We start from the raw sequence: 15,707 nt of genomic DNA on the forward strand, positions 1-15,707 counted from the left end.
AAGAGATAACCGTTGTTAGAATGATTCGTGCGAGTGTAACGTTTTCGAGTCTCGCGTACGAACGAAAAAACAAGACGAATCGACAATCTGCTCGCACAAGGACGCGACAAATCGTACTCTCGCGTTCTTGCACAACTTAACGACTTCTTCGGTTTGTATCGAACTTCCTTTGTTGTAGATAAGAAACGGAAAATTTACGCACCATCGAGGTGATTGTTGTTGATCTCTGGTTGAACGTTCGAGAGGAAAAATTGTAGAAAAAATGCCTGTTTCGTTGTGAAAATTTTATTATCTGGAAATTTTATTATTTGGAAATTTTATTATCTGGAAATTTTATTATTTGAAAATTTTATTATTTAAAAATTTTATTATCTGAAAATTTTGTTATCTGAAAATTTTGTTATCCGAAAATTTTATTATTTGAAAATTTTATTTGAAAATTTTATTATCTGGAAATTTTATTATCTGAAAATTTTATTATTTGAAAATATTATTATCTGAAAATTTTATTATCTGAAAATTTTATTTGAAAATTTTATCATCGGAAAATTTTATTATCTGAAAATTTTAATATCCAAAAATTTTATTATCCGAAAATTGTATTATCTATAAATTTTATTATCTGAAAATTGTATTATTTAAAAATTGTATTATCTGAAAATTTTATTATCCAAAAATTTTATTATCTACAAATTTTATCATCTGAAAATTTTATCATCTGAAAATTTTATTATCTGAAAATATTATTATCTGAAAATATTATTATCCGAAAATTGTATTATCTGAAAATTTTATTATCCGAAAATTTTATTATTCAAAAATTTTATTATTTGATAATTTTATTATCTGAAAATTGTATTATTTGAAAATTTTATTATCCGAAAACTTTATTATCCGAAAATTTTATTATCTTGAAGCAACGTTCACACCGGGTTGAATCGATCCACGTTGAATCGATGGCACTTTAAAGAAGTGTCACGTCCTGTTTCGAACGATGATGACACTCTGCTTGAGTCACAGTGTACTCTTGGACGATTTGGTTCCCCTTTTCTTTCTTTTTTTTTTTTTTCGAAGCCAACGACCTCCGTGTACACAACGACTTCCGATTACGTGACCATGAAGTTTTCGATCGGTCGTAATACTTTGAGCGTGAAATTATTTTTCACCGTTCGCCGAGTCGTTGACCATCGTCCATCGACGACGTACGTCGGATTACGTCTAACTGTGTAACCTCATCTCGAAGCCTATCGATACGTACCGGATGGATTCCTTGGAAATTACACTGGGCACTCCACGTGTACGAATACTCGAACGTTGCTCGCGTAATGTAACCGTCGTCACAAAGAGGATCCTTGAATATTTAAACGAGCTGTCAGTCTCATCGTCTCCGTTCGAATAAAGGATGTTTAATATCGGAAGAGCGATTTCCTATTATCTCAACAAACACTGGACGTCTCTGTATTATTTCAGAACGCTCTACCATTATTGAGAAACGAATGTTCGTCTCGACCACTTTAATAACTTCGTTGCTGGGAAGCAATTGCAAATATTCGATTATTGAATAATGGACGAAAATTGAAGGAACGAAATATTCAATGCTTGAGAAGTTTTAGAATATTTTTGACAAAGTACTGTTTAAACCATGTTGCTACTAATTAGTATAATTAGTATTGTTAAGAGAATACCTCTGTATTCTATCAATGGTGACATCTGCATGCCTAGGAAAGAATGTAAAAAACAAAAGAAGATCTAGACTATTATATGGTGCAATGAGTAACATGTGAATATTAGTAAATAATATAAAGTATGTAATATATATATATATAAAACCACAATGCATATTTTTGCTTCAAATATCAAAAGTTTAAAATCGAAAGAGCGATTTCTATTATCCCAACAAACACTGTACGTCTCTGTATTATTTCAGAAGACTCTACCATAATTGAGAAATAAATGTTTATCTCGACCACTTTAATATCTACGTTTCTAGGAAGGATATCGAACAATGGAGAAAAATTGAACGAACGAAATATTCAATGCTTAAGAAATTTAAGAATTTTTTTCATAAAGTTTATTTAAACCATGTAGCAACACTGTTGCTACTAATTAGTAACGTGTACGAACTCGATGTACACAAAATTTCGTTTGGAAGTAATAGGTTGCTCGATAAGTTTTATCATTCGATAAAAAATGGATCTATTAGGTTCGTCATTTTATTTTTCGAAAGATTATATTACTATTTGATGAACATGTGTGAAGTTTCATGTAGATCTCTCGACTCGTTAGTATATTTACAGTTGTTCAAAGTTGAAGTGTCGTAGTATTTTTTCACAATGGAAAAAACGACAAAACTTTTTGAACAGTACTTATTAGGTTGCTCAATAAGTTTTGTCGTTCTATAAAACTTATTGAACGGTACTATATAGTATAATATATATATATAGTGCTATATAGTATAGTACTGTTCATAGTACGCGGAAATATCATATAGTATAGCGCTATATATATGTGTCATTTGATAAAACTTATTGAACAGTACTATACTATATAGCACTATATATAATACTATATAGTACTGATCAATAAATTTTATCAAACGACACATATATGTATATTGTGCTACATAGTATAGTACTGTTCAATAAGTATTATCGAACGACACATATACATAGTACTATATAGTATAGTACTGTTCAATAAGTATTATCGAACGACACATATACATAGTACTATATAGTATAGTACTGTTCAATAAGTTATCGAACGACAAAACTTATCAAACAACCTATTAGTAGCTCTATTGTCAAACGTAACATTGTAATATTGCGTCGTGGATTCGAAAAACTGGTTCCTAATTGAAACGCGAATATTCAGCGTATAATCGAATCCTACGAATCGAGAAAACATTATCGTTCATTTGTCAAAGTTAAGGCGGATTATTAGCCGTGAAATCCGTGCGATTCACACGGGAGAGCCGTGACAAATGTACCAACAGTACCGCTTGCTTCGAGATACAAGTGTGACCGCTGTAATAGATTATTTCCATATTAACCATCGCGTTCCGTGTACCACCGATCGGAACGATACGAGTTTTTTGTACGGTTCCACCTACCTTACTTCACTTTGAAAAGTTCCTTCGTTTTTTTTTCTTTTTCTTTTTCTTTTGTGCGTGTCTCACGCATTCCGTCTTGGCGCCTGTACCGTTATCGGTATTGCTGTACGCCTTACCAAATTTATCGAGAGATCGGATTATCGAATCGTCGAGTAGCGAGTTGCTCGGTGAATTTAGCGCGAGGGAAAAAATTATAACGCGTTAAATAAAATTAATGAAAAGAAAATGTGTAGCTTGTTTCGTATCTTGCGTTAAAAAATTTTTATAAAACGAAAGCTTGATTTTCGTTTATCGAATCGTCGAGTAGCGAGTTGATCAATGAATTCAACGCTAAAAAAAATGATAGAATTTCTTGTACATGTTAAATAAAATTGATGAAAAGAAAAAAATATGTAGCTTGTTTCGTATCTTTTTTTAAAAAATTTCTACAAAACGAACGGGTTAGTTTTTGTTTATCGAATCGTCAAGTAACGAGTTACTCAGTGAATACAATGAGGAAAAAAAATTATAGTGTTTCTTGTACGTGTTAAATAAAATTGATGAAAAGAAAAAAATGTGTAGCTTGTTTCGTATCTTTCGTTAAAAAATTTCTACAAAACGAGCACGTTGATTTTTGTTCATCAAATCGTCGAGTAACGAATTCATCTGTAAATACAGCACGAGAAAAAAATAATAGAGTTTCTTGTACGTGTTATATAAAATTGATGAAAAGAAAAAAATATGTAGCCTGTTTCGTATCTTTCGTTAAAAAAATTTCTACAAAACAAACCCGTTGATTTTCGTTCATCGAATCGTCGAGTAGCGAGTCGGTCAGTGATAACGTTTCTCGTACGCGTTAAATAAAATTGATAGAAAAAGAATGTGTAACTTTTTTCGTACCATTCGTTAAAAAATTTCTGTAAAACGAACGCGTTGATTTTTGTTTAATTGTAGAACGATTATTACTTACCACCGCGGTCAACATGGTCCAGGGTAACACCGCAACAAACGAAGAAACAAAGGGGCAGTACCACGTGGAAAGTTGGCAGCGCGATGTTGATAATCTCTGCCATGCTGGTATTGATCGCTGTCTTCGCGATCGCTGGACTGGCGTTGTGGATGGGAGGTTCGTTTACACTTTGCAACACTTTTGCTCGTATTATCTATAATCACTGCAAGACAGTTAACTAATATCGAATCAAGCGAAGAAACACTCTTACCGAAAATAAAATTATGTTTCAGCTCTTCGAACAGACTCGAAAAACGGTAAGCAATTGTATCTTGATACTCTCTCTCGAACCAAAATATTGTAAAAATTGTCGAGTGCACGAAATTATTGTTAGCTCCGTTCGAACTAATTTTTACAAATTCGAATTTGTATTTTAAACATTGGATTGCGAGGAAAATCAAATTTTTTTGAAACACGATTCTTTTTAGAACGTACAAATCTTTATAGAGTGTATTTTTAAATATTTTTAGTGTACAAACATTTATACACTTTAAACAAAATCGTGTTTCGAGAAAACGAAACGACTTTCCGAACAACCCAATAAATTGTTTCACGGGTATAAAACCGTAGAAGCTGAATACGATTGAACACAAAACAACAATGATTTATAATTTGTATCGTGAACGGTCTTGACAATTTTCGTTTACAAACAATTGGTCGAGAATAAGAGAACGAAAGTATAACACTGGAACGAGTGTTCGAGGATCGACGAAATCGAATCTCTTGGTAATTTCAGCGATCGTCGGGTTCAGCTGCAGCTTCAGGGTGGCCAAAGGTGAAAAATACAACCCCATGTTGAAACTGAACACGAGCATGGTGTTCCGTGAGAAGGAACGAAAGTATAAGAACATTGTGAGTGTGGAGAATCGCTTTAACTCGAGGAGTTAATTTATTTTTAACGATAAATTAGGACGACGGTGGCTAACAAATCGTGCGTCCCGTGTTTCAGTTCGAGCTCCTATTTAGAAGAAGCGTTTTGGGCACCGCTTATCAGAAGACCATCATAGACAAATTCGAGAGCGGCATTCTTAAAGTCTTCTTCAGGATATACCTGGACAGAAGAAAGGTACCGCGATCGATCACGAACATCGAGGACACGATCGAAGACATCATCGCGAAGGAGACGTACTCGACCTCCTCACTGTTCAAGGACATGGAACTGGACCTCACCACGATATCGGTGAAAAGTAAGCAACGATTCTATTAGGTTGATTCGGAAAGTCATTCCGTTTTCCAAAATGAAGAATATATAATTTAGTAAAATGTTTGTACACTCTGAAGAAATCGTGTTTCATTTTCACCCAAAAAAAATGAAATGCCTTTCGGAACAACCCAATAATTAACAATCGAAATCGCGTTTGACGTTTACTCGATTCGAATAAACGATCGTTATCTAATAAATTAAGTTTCTCAAAGTTTTAACGATCGAGACGCACTCTCCAATACAATAATTTCTCGCAATCTATTCGCGACGCAGATCAAATGAAACGTATCGTTTCGTTACTTTGAAATTTATTGGGTTGTTTGGAAAGTCATTTCTTTTTTTTTTTTGGTGAAAATGAAACACGATTTTTTTAGAATGTGTAAACATTTTACTAAATTATATATTCTCCATTTTGGAAAACAGAATGATTTTCCGAACAACTCAATAGAATTATTTAATTCCACGAGATCGAGAGACTTCGATGCGTGGTTGAGGCACTTGTGATATTGGGTTGTTTGGAAAGTAATTTCGTTTTTTTCTTGTGAAAATGAAACACGATTTTTTTAGAATGTGTAAACATTTTACTAAATTATATATTCTCCATTTTGGAAAACAGAATGATTTTCCAAACAACCCAATATAATTATTTAATTCCACGAGATCGAGAGACTTCGACGCGTGGTTGAGACACTTGTGATATTGGATTGTTCGGAAAGTTGTTTCGTTTTTTTTGGTGAAAATGAAACACGATTTGTTTAGAGTGTACAAACATTCTATTAAATCATATATTCTCCATTTTGGAGAACGAAATTACTTTCCGAACAACCCAATATAATTATTTAATTCCACGAGATCGAGAGACTTATTTGAGACACTTACGGTGATATTGGGTTGTTCGGAAAGTCATTTAGTTTTCTTTGGCAAAAATGAAACACGATTTTGATAGAATATACAAACATTTTATTAAATTATATATTCTCATGACTTCCCGAACGACCCAATACTATAGAAAAGCTACTCCCTCGCGTGACGATTCGTAATCTTTCTATCCCGGTGATCCAGGAATAAATCAAGACGCAGCCGGTAATCAAAAACAATCCCAGCAGAGGAACGCGATGATCACGAAAAACGGTCTCCTACGTCCGAGTCGGAACAACTCGTTGATCACGAGCCCGAAAACGAAAACGAAACCCAGCAAGCCGGAATCCAACGAACCTGAGATCGACTTTAGCAATATACCAACGATTCAGGGCACCTACAAAGCCACAAAAGTGAACGCAACCTCGACGAACAAAGTCAACGCCACCTCGACGAACAAGGTGAACACCACCGAGAATCTCAGACCTCAATCAGACGGGAAGAACACCACCAAGAAACCTCTACCACGTGAAGAGACCACGGTTAAACCCTCCAGTACTCTAACAATCGAACCAACCCGCAGCGACGTGTACACCGCGTCAGTGAAGATCAAACAAAGATTGAACCACACCACGAACAACGAACAACTCTCCGAAACGGTCCTAGAACCCATGGAACGAGTCTCGACGACCACGACTATGGCCACTCGGCTCGAAGCTGAGGACATATTCAAAGATTTCCGTAAACCGGACTTGGAGACGTCCCCATGGAAGCCAATCATACCCGGCTACGTGAACACCGAGTTGAAGTTGCTCCCGGGGAACGTCGAGACGACCAATTACAAAGTGAACTACAGCAACGCCAACCCTGGAGAAGCAAACGTCCCCGAGTCCATCGTGAAAGCTCCTCAACAGACTGTGAAAGCTCCTCAACAAACCGTGAAAGCTCCTCAACGTACCACGATAGCTTCCCAGAACCCTATTAAAACACCCCAGTACGTTCAAGGTACCTCGACCTCGACCCCTCGAACAAGAGTGGAGGAACCCTCCGAGAGCTTCAACTCGTTCGCCGATGTGTCCGGTATGAGCACCTTCGACACTGACGACAGTGATTTCCCACGCGACAGGCTCGTGCCCCAGGAAACGACGAGTTTCCGTGTGAACGGGAAATTTAAGAACAAGATACCAGGATTGCTCGAGGACGGTCAGGTGTTCGTCGCGTCGCCGGTGATGTTGGACGAGAAACCGGACATAGAGGTCTCGGGTCAGCTGCCGGCGGAGACCTACGACGTGAAGCTTCGAACGTCCGCGCAGCCCGAGAGGACCGATGCCTCGTTCACGAAACCGTATCGGTCCACCAACGAGAACGAGACCGGTTGGAGAGTACCCGGATCCCGTATCACGTACAAGGTGAACGAGGATGTTCACCAGGTCGAGTCGACCGACACGAAACGTTTGGATAGCCCCGCGGACAAGAACAGAGTGGATCAGAGCAACGTGAACGCGGAGAGGAACTCCAGTAGCGGTTACGTAGCCTCGTCGAGCACCACGCGATGGAACGTACAGAGACCAACTCAATCGAGCACCGAGTCCACCACGAAAGCGTCTAGGATTGGTGTGGCTGAGCCCGTACCGGACACAGAGGTCGAACTGGAGCCTAGGAATCGTTACTCGGACGTCCAGGCGGTCACCAAACACCACAACGACGCGTTGCAGGACAGAAAGGTCGACAAAACGGTCCAGGAGCCTGTGTACACCAGCTACAAGACTCCCGATCTGAACGGAGCTGGCCTGAAGCCTAGTCTGATCGAAAATTCCGGCACTTTGAAACCTTTCAGGCATACCATACCAGTGGACAAAATCACATCGGTGGTGAACGCTGGTGAGAACAAGTCCAAACAGGAGACGAACACCGTCACGGATAGTATAATAAACAACGAGGAAACGTTAATCGAAGTGGGTGAAACGGGCGCGGAGACACGGAGGATCGAGAGTTCGAGGAAGAACGTGACTGAAAAGGATGAGATAAGAGTTGCACCGGATTTGGAGGAGATCGTGGAGATAGAGACCTTCGAGAATCAGGGTAACAACGCGAAGAAAAAGATACCTATGGATCATGGAGGGATTGACGTGTCTGAACGCGTGACCTCTACGGAGACCAGCACTCGCGGTATGATCGATAACGATAAATTCCTCAAGCTGAGCACCACGGAGGTTTACTCGGAGATGATCCATCCGGCGTACAACAACGTGGACAAACTGGTCGCGAAGAACGAGGACAACGAGAGGGCACCACCAGGAAGGCTACCGTCGAACGTGTCCAGGAACTCGACGTTTATCGAAGTCGACACGTTGAAGCACACACCTGGCCAAGTGGAAGACAGCGGTTCCTCCGAGCACGGACCGGTGTCTTTCGATACCGAGGAGTCCGATTGGTTCACCAACGGGACCACCAATCGACCAGGGTTGCTCGAAACGCGGAAGAAGGTCTACAACGACACCCTGAAGGCTTACGTAGTTGAGAACTTGGTCACTTTGGCACCTGCCAAGAGCAACACTGGAATCGGTAGACCCGTGAGACCCAGACCCAAGGTCGACAAGATAATACCAAAGATCGAGAAACCTGCCGACAGAAGCTCCACTGACGACACTGCTCTACTGGAACAGTTGTTCGGGGTACAGAGTCGCGACAGAAACGCCACGAGACGCGATTCGCCTAATCGTCGAGATTACTTCGGGCTCCGATCGGAGGACAACGGAGAGGACTCGAAGGGACAACACGCCAGGATCGAACAGATCGTCGAAGTGGTGACGTCCATCAGCACCAAAGTCTCCTCGAATATCAACGAGGATCCTGTCGTGTTCAAACTCGTGGTTACCAATTCGACCTCACTTCCGGTGATACACTCGGAATCCAACGAACAGGAGACGACCACTCCACGAACGAAGATCAAGTTCTCGGTTAGCGATGGTCGAGAGGAGAATCGTTCGTTCGATGATAAAACCAAGATGGACACTGTCAAAGGGATAGAGAACATTGGGAAGGCTCCCTCTTTGACCACGGCTGATGCCATAACCGTACAGACCTCCGATAGAAAGATCGCGACGATCGAGGAGAATCGGTTTCTGATGGAGAAGTTGAAGCAACTGGCCGAGATCGGGACCAACGACAAACCGGTGAAGAGTGGGAAGAATCACTCGAGGCCAGGCGTCGGGACGCCACGACCTCACACGGATAATGTTGTACCGGATCCTCGACCTTTGCTCGACTTTGACAAGCTGAAGGAGATCGCGGACATCGCGACCGGGAACCAGACACTGATGAACTCCAGCGCGGGGTTCACCATGACGCGCGATGGCGTCGAGATATTCACCAAAATTCTAAACAAGATGGAAGACCGTGCCGACAAGATGATCTCCACCACCGAGAAAAGTATAGCAGCTGGTAATTGTTTAGGAAAATCTTGACAGGGGCGCGTGTACCTGACGTTTACGCGAAGAGAACCGAGAACTCGATATCGATGAAGGGATAGTTGTTTAATAGTTTTAAAGAAGTAAATGACTATTTGAAGTATTAACTATTTAAATGAAATGTTAGGAAATATTGCAATGGGAAGAAAATGATGAAGGGATATACTGTAGTTTAATAGTTTTAGAGAAGTAAATAACTATTTGAAGTATTAACTATCTAAATGAAATGTTGGGAGACGTTGTAATGGAAAGAAAGTAGAAACTTTTGTATATGAAATTTTTGTACATAATTCAAATCTGGAATATAATATATATTCCAAGTGATGTAAACGAGTTTATATTGGCGAAATCACACTGTCAAAAGTAGTATTTTTTCGAATCGAGTTTCATCAGTTTTTAACGAGAAATAAAAGGTGTCATATCGATCAATGAGAGATGTGTTTTTCAAAAATTGTTCTTAAGGAATGTTAGACAATATAGAAGCGTTTTGAAGGGAGTACGGTGTCGTATTTAACTGAGAATTTTTCAGTTCAGGTACCCGCGACCCCCTTGATAAATTAATTGCGATCACTTCGTCTGCGATTTAAAAGATTCTTATCCCACGCCATCCGTTTTCACAGACGATTGTTTCGGTTTCCTATGCAGAGACGGGAAATGTCTGCCCTCCAGCGGCAGATGCAACATGTTGGGTGAATGTCCGAATTCGGAAGACGAAGCCAACTGTACGTGCGCCGACTTTCTAAAGGCGCAGCTCCTGCACCAGAAAATTTGCGACGGAGTGGCCGACTGTTGGGACTATTCCGACGAAATGGACTGTGGTATTTATTTATTTTATTTACCATTCATTTCGAACGTCCGCCTCGATGCAACTTCTGGGAAAAATATTCGAAAATTTTTTCAAAATATTGCCTCGATGCAACATCTGGAAAATTTTTTCCAATATTCTCTAATAATATTACCTCGATGTAACGTCTGGGAAATTTTTTCCAAAATTCTCGAAAAATATTGCCTCGATGCAACGTCTGGGAAATATTTGCCAAAATTTTCCCAAAATATTGCCTCGATGCAACATTTGGGAAGAATATTCCAAAATTCTCTCAAAATATTGCCTCGATGCAACATTTGCGAAATATTTCCCAAAATTCTTTAAAAATATTGCCCCGATGCAATATTTGGGAAATATTTTCCAAAATTATCTCAAAATATTGCCTCGATGCAACGTCTGGGAAATATTTGCCAAAATTCTCTAAAAATATTGCCTCGATGCAACATTTGGGAAATATTTGCCAAAATTCTTTAAAAATATTGCCCCGATGCAATATTTGGGAAATATTTGCCAAAATTCTCTTAAAATATTGCCTTCATGCAACGTCTGGGAAATTCTTTCCAAAATTCTCTAAAAATATTGCCTCGATGCAACATCTGTGAAATATTTTCCAAAATTCTCTAAAAGTATTACCTCGATGCAACGTTTGGGAAATTTTTTCCAAAATGCTCTCAAAATATCCAGAAACCAAGAATTAATCGAATACATTATGTAAGAATATTTTTTTAAATTTTACTTAACAATAAACTTTCACATAAACATTCTAATGGAATGCAAAATAAAAGAGACCATAAGCACACCAATCGCGAGAAGCAGAGAAACGTCATTGGCCGTGTTTATAAATATAATACAAGCACGAGTAGAAACAGAGGTCGTTCAACTCGAAACTTACAGTTAGTACATGTGTACCTGACAAATTTTCAAAGTAGTTTTTCTCAAAACCAAAGTCCTTGTACCGCACTCTCGACGTATTCTTTCGCATGGTATTCTCCCTACTTACTTGTACCACGCTTGTGGGGTCACCTTGTGCAATATTACCAAAGACAATAATACTCGTCGCGATAAGAAAAATCTCCAACGAGATTGAAATCAATTTTTGTGTAAACTGACCAACTTGTATGTTACATGTATTTCGTGTAAACGAACCAACTTAAACGTATCGTAGAATTCTATCTCTACGAGATTGAAATCAATTTTTGTGTAAACTAACCAACTTGTATGTTACATGTATTTCGTGTAAACTAACCAACTTATATATTATATATATTTCGTGTAAACGAACCAACTTATACGTATCGTAGAATTCTATCTCTACGAGAAGATAATTACGAGAATCATAAATAATTTTCGTCCGGAAGATAAATTTACTCGTCCGGAAAAATTGACTTTTCTCGATCTTTTATCAGACTGGTGCAAGGAGGGTCAATTCGTTTGCGGTAACAGTCGATTCTGCGTGGATCAAGACAAGGTTTGCAACGGTTTCGCGGACTGTCCCGAAGGAGAGGACGAGAAAAAGTGTACCGCGCTCATAGAAGACGATACGATATTAAACGACGAGGAAACAAACGCGTCACCAGAGCGCGAGGATAATTTTGAGACGAGCGAGTCGGACGACGAGTATTCGTTCCCACGAGACTATTTTTCGGAAATAGAGTCCACCACCGACAAGGACGCCATCTTCGATCAGGAAGCGGTCGAGTCCTCCATTTCGGAATCGACCACTCTACATGCGCTCAAGTCCACTATTCTATTAGAGAAAATCGTTAACGGTAACAAAAACGAGTCGACGATGAAAGATGTAACGATTTTCAACGATCGAGAACGAACCAACGCGACTCTCGTCTCCGGAAGGGAGATATCGTCCAATTCGAAGGACCTTCTCACCCATGGAAACTCGATCCACGTGAATTCGAAAAAGAACGACGCCACCACGGCGATCGATTTCAAAAAGGAGATTAACAATTACAACGAGAAAGGATACATAAACATACGAAAGAACGGAAAATGGGGGAAATTGTGTCTAAGCGGAATGGACGATCTTTTGCAAGAGAGACAGGCTACTTGGACCATCGAGGACCTCGGTAGAGCGGTTTGCAAGGCGATTACGTATCAGTGAGTATTTTACAACAATTTCGTTCCTTAAATCTACGAAAAATCTACCGATAAACGTGGGTCGTACTTACGTGCGCGATAGCAAGCGTTAAAAATGCTTTGAGAAGCTGTTTAACAATAGATTTACCAACCAGTCAACACGACTGTTCCGACTGCTTCGACAAAGAAGTTTACTTTAAATTCCATAGAATATTTCCAAAATACAAGACTTTTTCTATTCTATAGATACAATCGATTTCATAAGTTCCTCTTTTTCTTCTATCGTCGATTTTCCTGAGATACATACGAGGAACACTTTAACCCTTTGGACTCGAGAGGAGATCCTTGATCGTCACCTAATTCGGTGTACTATTTTCAATCAGGAAACACTTCATGTTTTGGAATTCAAATTTGAATTGAAATATTACGTTCTTCTAAAATGTAAACAAATGTATACGAAGTATATAAAAATGTTCCATTTCGGATGAATTTTACCACTAAAAGAATTTTCTCGAGACGTCGGTTCCCAATAACAAAGAAGCCTCGAGTGCAAAGGGTTAATACACTGAAATCCATCGGTAAATCTAGTGTTAAAATGGCCTCCGCGTACACGAGTACAACTTAAAACAAACGTATCTCGTAAATAATTAGCGCACCTAAGTTTACCCGGTAATTTCCTCTTACAATCGGTTCTGAAACGCACTCGGGCCATTCATCGATATTTCTTCGATAATTCCTCCGTGCACGATTCGAAAGAATCTCTAACTCGCGGATATTTATTTACGCGCGAAAAGTGTTCCGAAAAATCGACGAATTGCTCTACAGAGATTACGAGACCGTGGAAAAGGTATTGGACGAGAGGGCAACATCCACACGATCGTATTACACGTTGTCGTACAACGAGAAACCCCTGGATAAGACGATCCTGACTTTCAAACCATCCGAGTGCTCGAGCGGCGAGATTCTCAGGGTCAAGTGCAAGAACCTTGAGTGCGGAATAAGAACGCAGGCTCCATCGCAGGCCAGGTATACTCACTGAACCAGTTTCTCATAATTATATACCGAGCAGAACATTTATACAACTATTTTGTATACAAACTGCGCCCGAGGATAATGCCCTCCTCCTGCATTTCAGTAATAACAATATATCGGTCGGCGGGAAAAAAAAATGAATATAGTACACGATACGCATAAAATTAGAATTTCAAACGATCGTTATTGCTCGAGATGAGCGACCGTAATACGGTGCCTCGGTATCGTAAATTTTTATCAAGATTCGTGGGAATATTGCTAATCCATCGGGAAGCCCGGTGGGGTTTTCGTTTTTTCGACTCGTGCATTCTTCGACGTTTCGTGCGTTAATCAATTTTTTTTCAAACCGTTACATTTGCTCTTTATACTGATTATAAAAAGAATCTATTGAAATATTTACATCGGTCACCGAGAACGACTTTCGTTTCGTATTTTTGATTTAGTATTATATTTAGACATTTTGCGATATTCATCTCGGGAACTGGTTATCGTTGAACGCCAACGATCAAGATTCGAAATTTTGTTTCAAGATTCGTTCGTTGATATTTCGTTTCGAAATTGTCGAGAAACGATGGAAATTTTCCATAGACTCGATACACCGTGATAATGCAGAATTAAACACATAAGCGTGCTCATGTAAGATGGTATACATTGAAGCAGATCGAATGTTTCTCGACGTTCCAGGATAGTCGGAGGTGGTAGCTCTTCGGCAGGTAGCTGGCCATGGCAAGTGGCTTTGTACAAGGAAGGTGACTATCAATGCGGTGGTGCTCTTATCAGTGACAGATGGATCCTGTCCGCGGCGCATTGTTTTTATCAGTAAGCGATTCGAATCTATTAAAACGAAAGAAATGAATTCGGTAAAGCTTGGCAGAACTTATCGAAGAAAATGAACAAAAATATCTCGTAAAACATATTTCTAGAAAGTACCAGTTCCTTGGCTCTCTAATTTGCGAATTAATAAACGTGAAACACGAATTCGTTTCTTTAGAAACACTTTGTACGCAGAATTAAAACTGGTATCGAACAACTGGCCTTCTTTACACTCCGAAAACGACTTTTGAGAATAAGAATAGGTCGGAAACGTCGAGAAAATTAAGTCACCTTCGTATTCTTGTTCTTTAACGTTGAATCTGCTTAAAACGAGAGTAAAGTAGGTCAGTAACCACTGGTTAAACCTGCCTAGAATATCATTGCGTAGAACCATTAACAAATGTACTAATAATCTTGACTGCCCTTGTTCGAATGAGAAACTGGTTTATCGTGAAATGAAAGTAATACCGCTAGATTTTAGAGTTTCAAATCAAAGTAGGTTTAACCGATATCGTGCCAAACGTTTAAACAATACACATACTACACTGAACATCCGAGAAAAGTATTTAACAATTGAGCAAAGATAATTACAAACTTCTTTAAGATAGCAATATCAATACTCGTGACTTCGAGTCTTAAAATACATTTCTTAGGCTTTCAATACACATACTACACTGAACATCCAAAGAAAGTATTTAACAATTGAGCAAAGACAATTACAAACTTCGTTAAGTTAGCAATACTTGTGACTTCGAATCTTAAAGTACATTTCCTAGGCTTTCATTTATCACCGAAACAATATTCTTTCTATTCTAAAATTAATTTTCTCGGTTTCGTGACTACTTGATTGTCGAAAAGTCGTCGACGTTCGTTCGGAATAATTCAAACGCGACTCTAGACACAACTTACGCGAATGATGCGACTCGAAAGAAGTCGTTGGACGCTTCGTTTCAAACGACAGAAAATACGAAAAAAAACGATACAAATTTTCAGTGCTCAAGATGAATACTGGGTGGCGAGAATCGGTGCGACCCGTCGTGGGAGTTTCCCGAGTCCTTACGAGCAAGTGTTGCGTTTGGATCATATATCATTGCATCCCGAGTACATCGACAACGGATTCATAAACGACATAGCGATGTTAAGGCTGGAAGAACCGGCGATCTTCAGTGACTACGTTCGACCAATATGTCTTCCTGAAACAGAGCCAAAAAGTGGTACTATGTGCACCGTGACCGGATGGGGACAATTGTTCGAGATTGGAAGAATATTTCGTAAGTATACCTTTCGGTGCTTCCGTAACAACGTTAAACACA

The 15,707-nt window shown here is 39.3% G+C and overlaps 1 protein-coding gene across 3 annotated transcripts in view; it reads left to right on the forward strand.

Moving 5' to 3' along the window:
- Nucleotides 1-15,707, forward strand: part of LOC143151219 (uncharacterized) — a 59,711-nt gene that overhangs the window by 42,078 nt on the left and 1,926 nt on the right. For 2 of the 3 annotated variants that reach the window (XM_076320136.1, XM_076320147.1), the window contains 10 exons: nt 4,046-4,217; nt 4,334-4,357; nt 4,837-4,952; nt 5,050-5,287; nt 6,367-9,606; nt 10,253-10,450; nt 11,865-12,570; nt 13,375-13,575; nt 14,266-14,400; nt 15,388-15,665. In XM_076320136.1, coding sequence (XP_076176251.1) covers nt 4,046-4,217; nt 4,334-4,357; nt 4,837-4,952; nt 5,050-5,287; nt 6,367-9,606; nt 10,253-10,450; nt 11,865-12,570; nt 13,375-13,575; nt 14,266-14,400; nt 15,388-15,665 — 5,308 coding nt within the window. The remainder of the gene's footprint in view (nt 1-4,045; nt 4,218-4,333; nt 4,358-4,836; nt 4,953-5,049; nt 5,288-6,366; nt 9,607-10,252; nt 10,451-11,864; nt 12,571-13,374; nt 13,576-14,265; nt 14,401-15,387; nt 15,666-15,707) is intronic. The other variant, XM_076320153.1, reaches the window with a different exon arrangement.

This window comes from Ptiloglossa arizonensis, chromosome 1 (genome assembly GCF_051014685.1).
Source record: "Ptiloglossa arizonensis isolate GNS036 chromosome 1, iyPtiAriz1_principal, whole genome shotgun sequence".
Classification (NCBI taxonomy): Eukaryota; Metazoa; Arthropoda; class Insecta; order Hymenoptera; family Colletidae; genus Ptiloglossa; species Ptiloglossa arizonensis.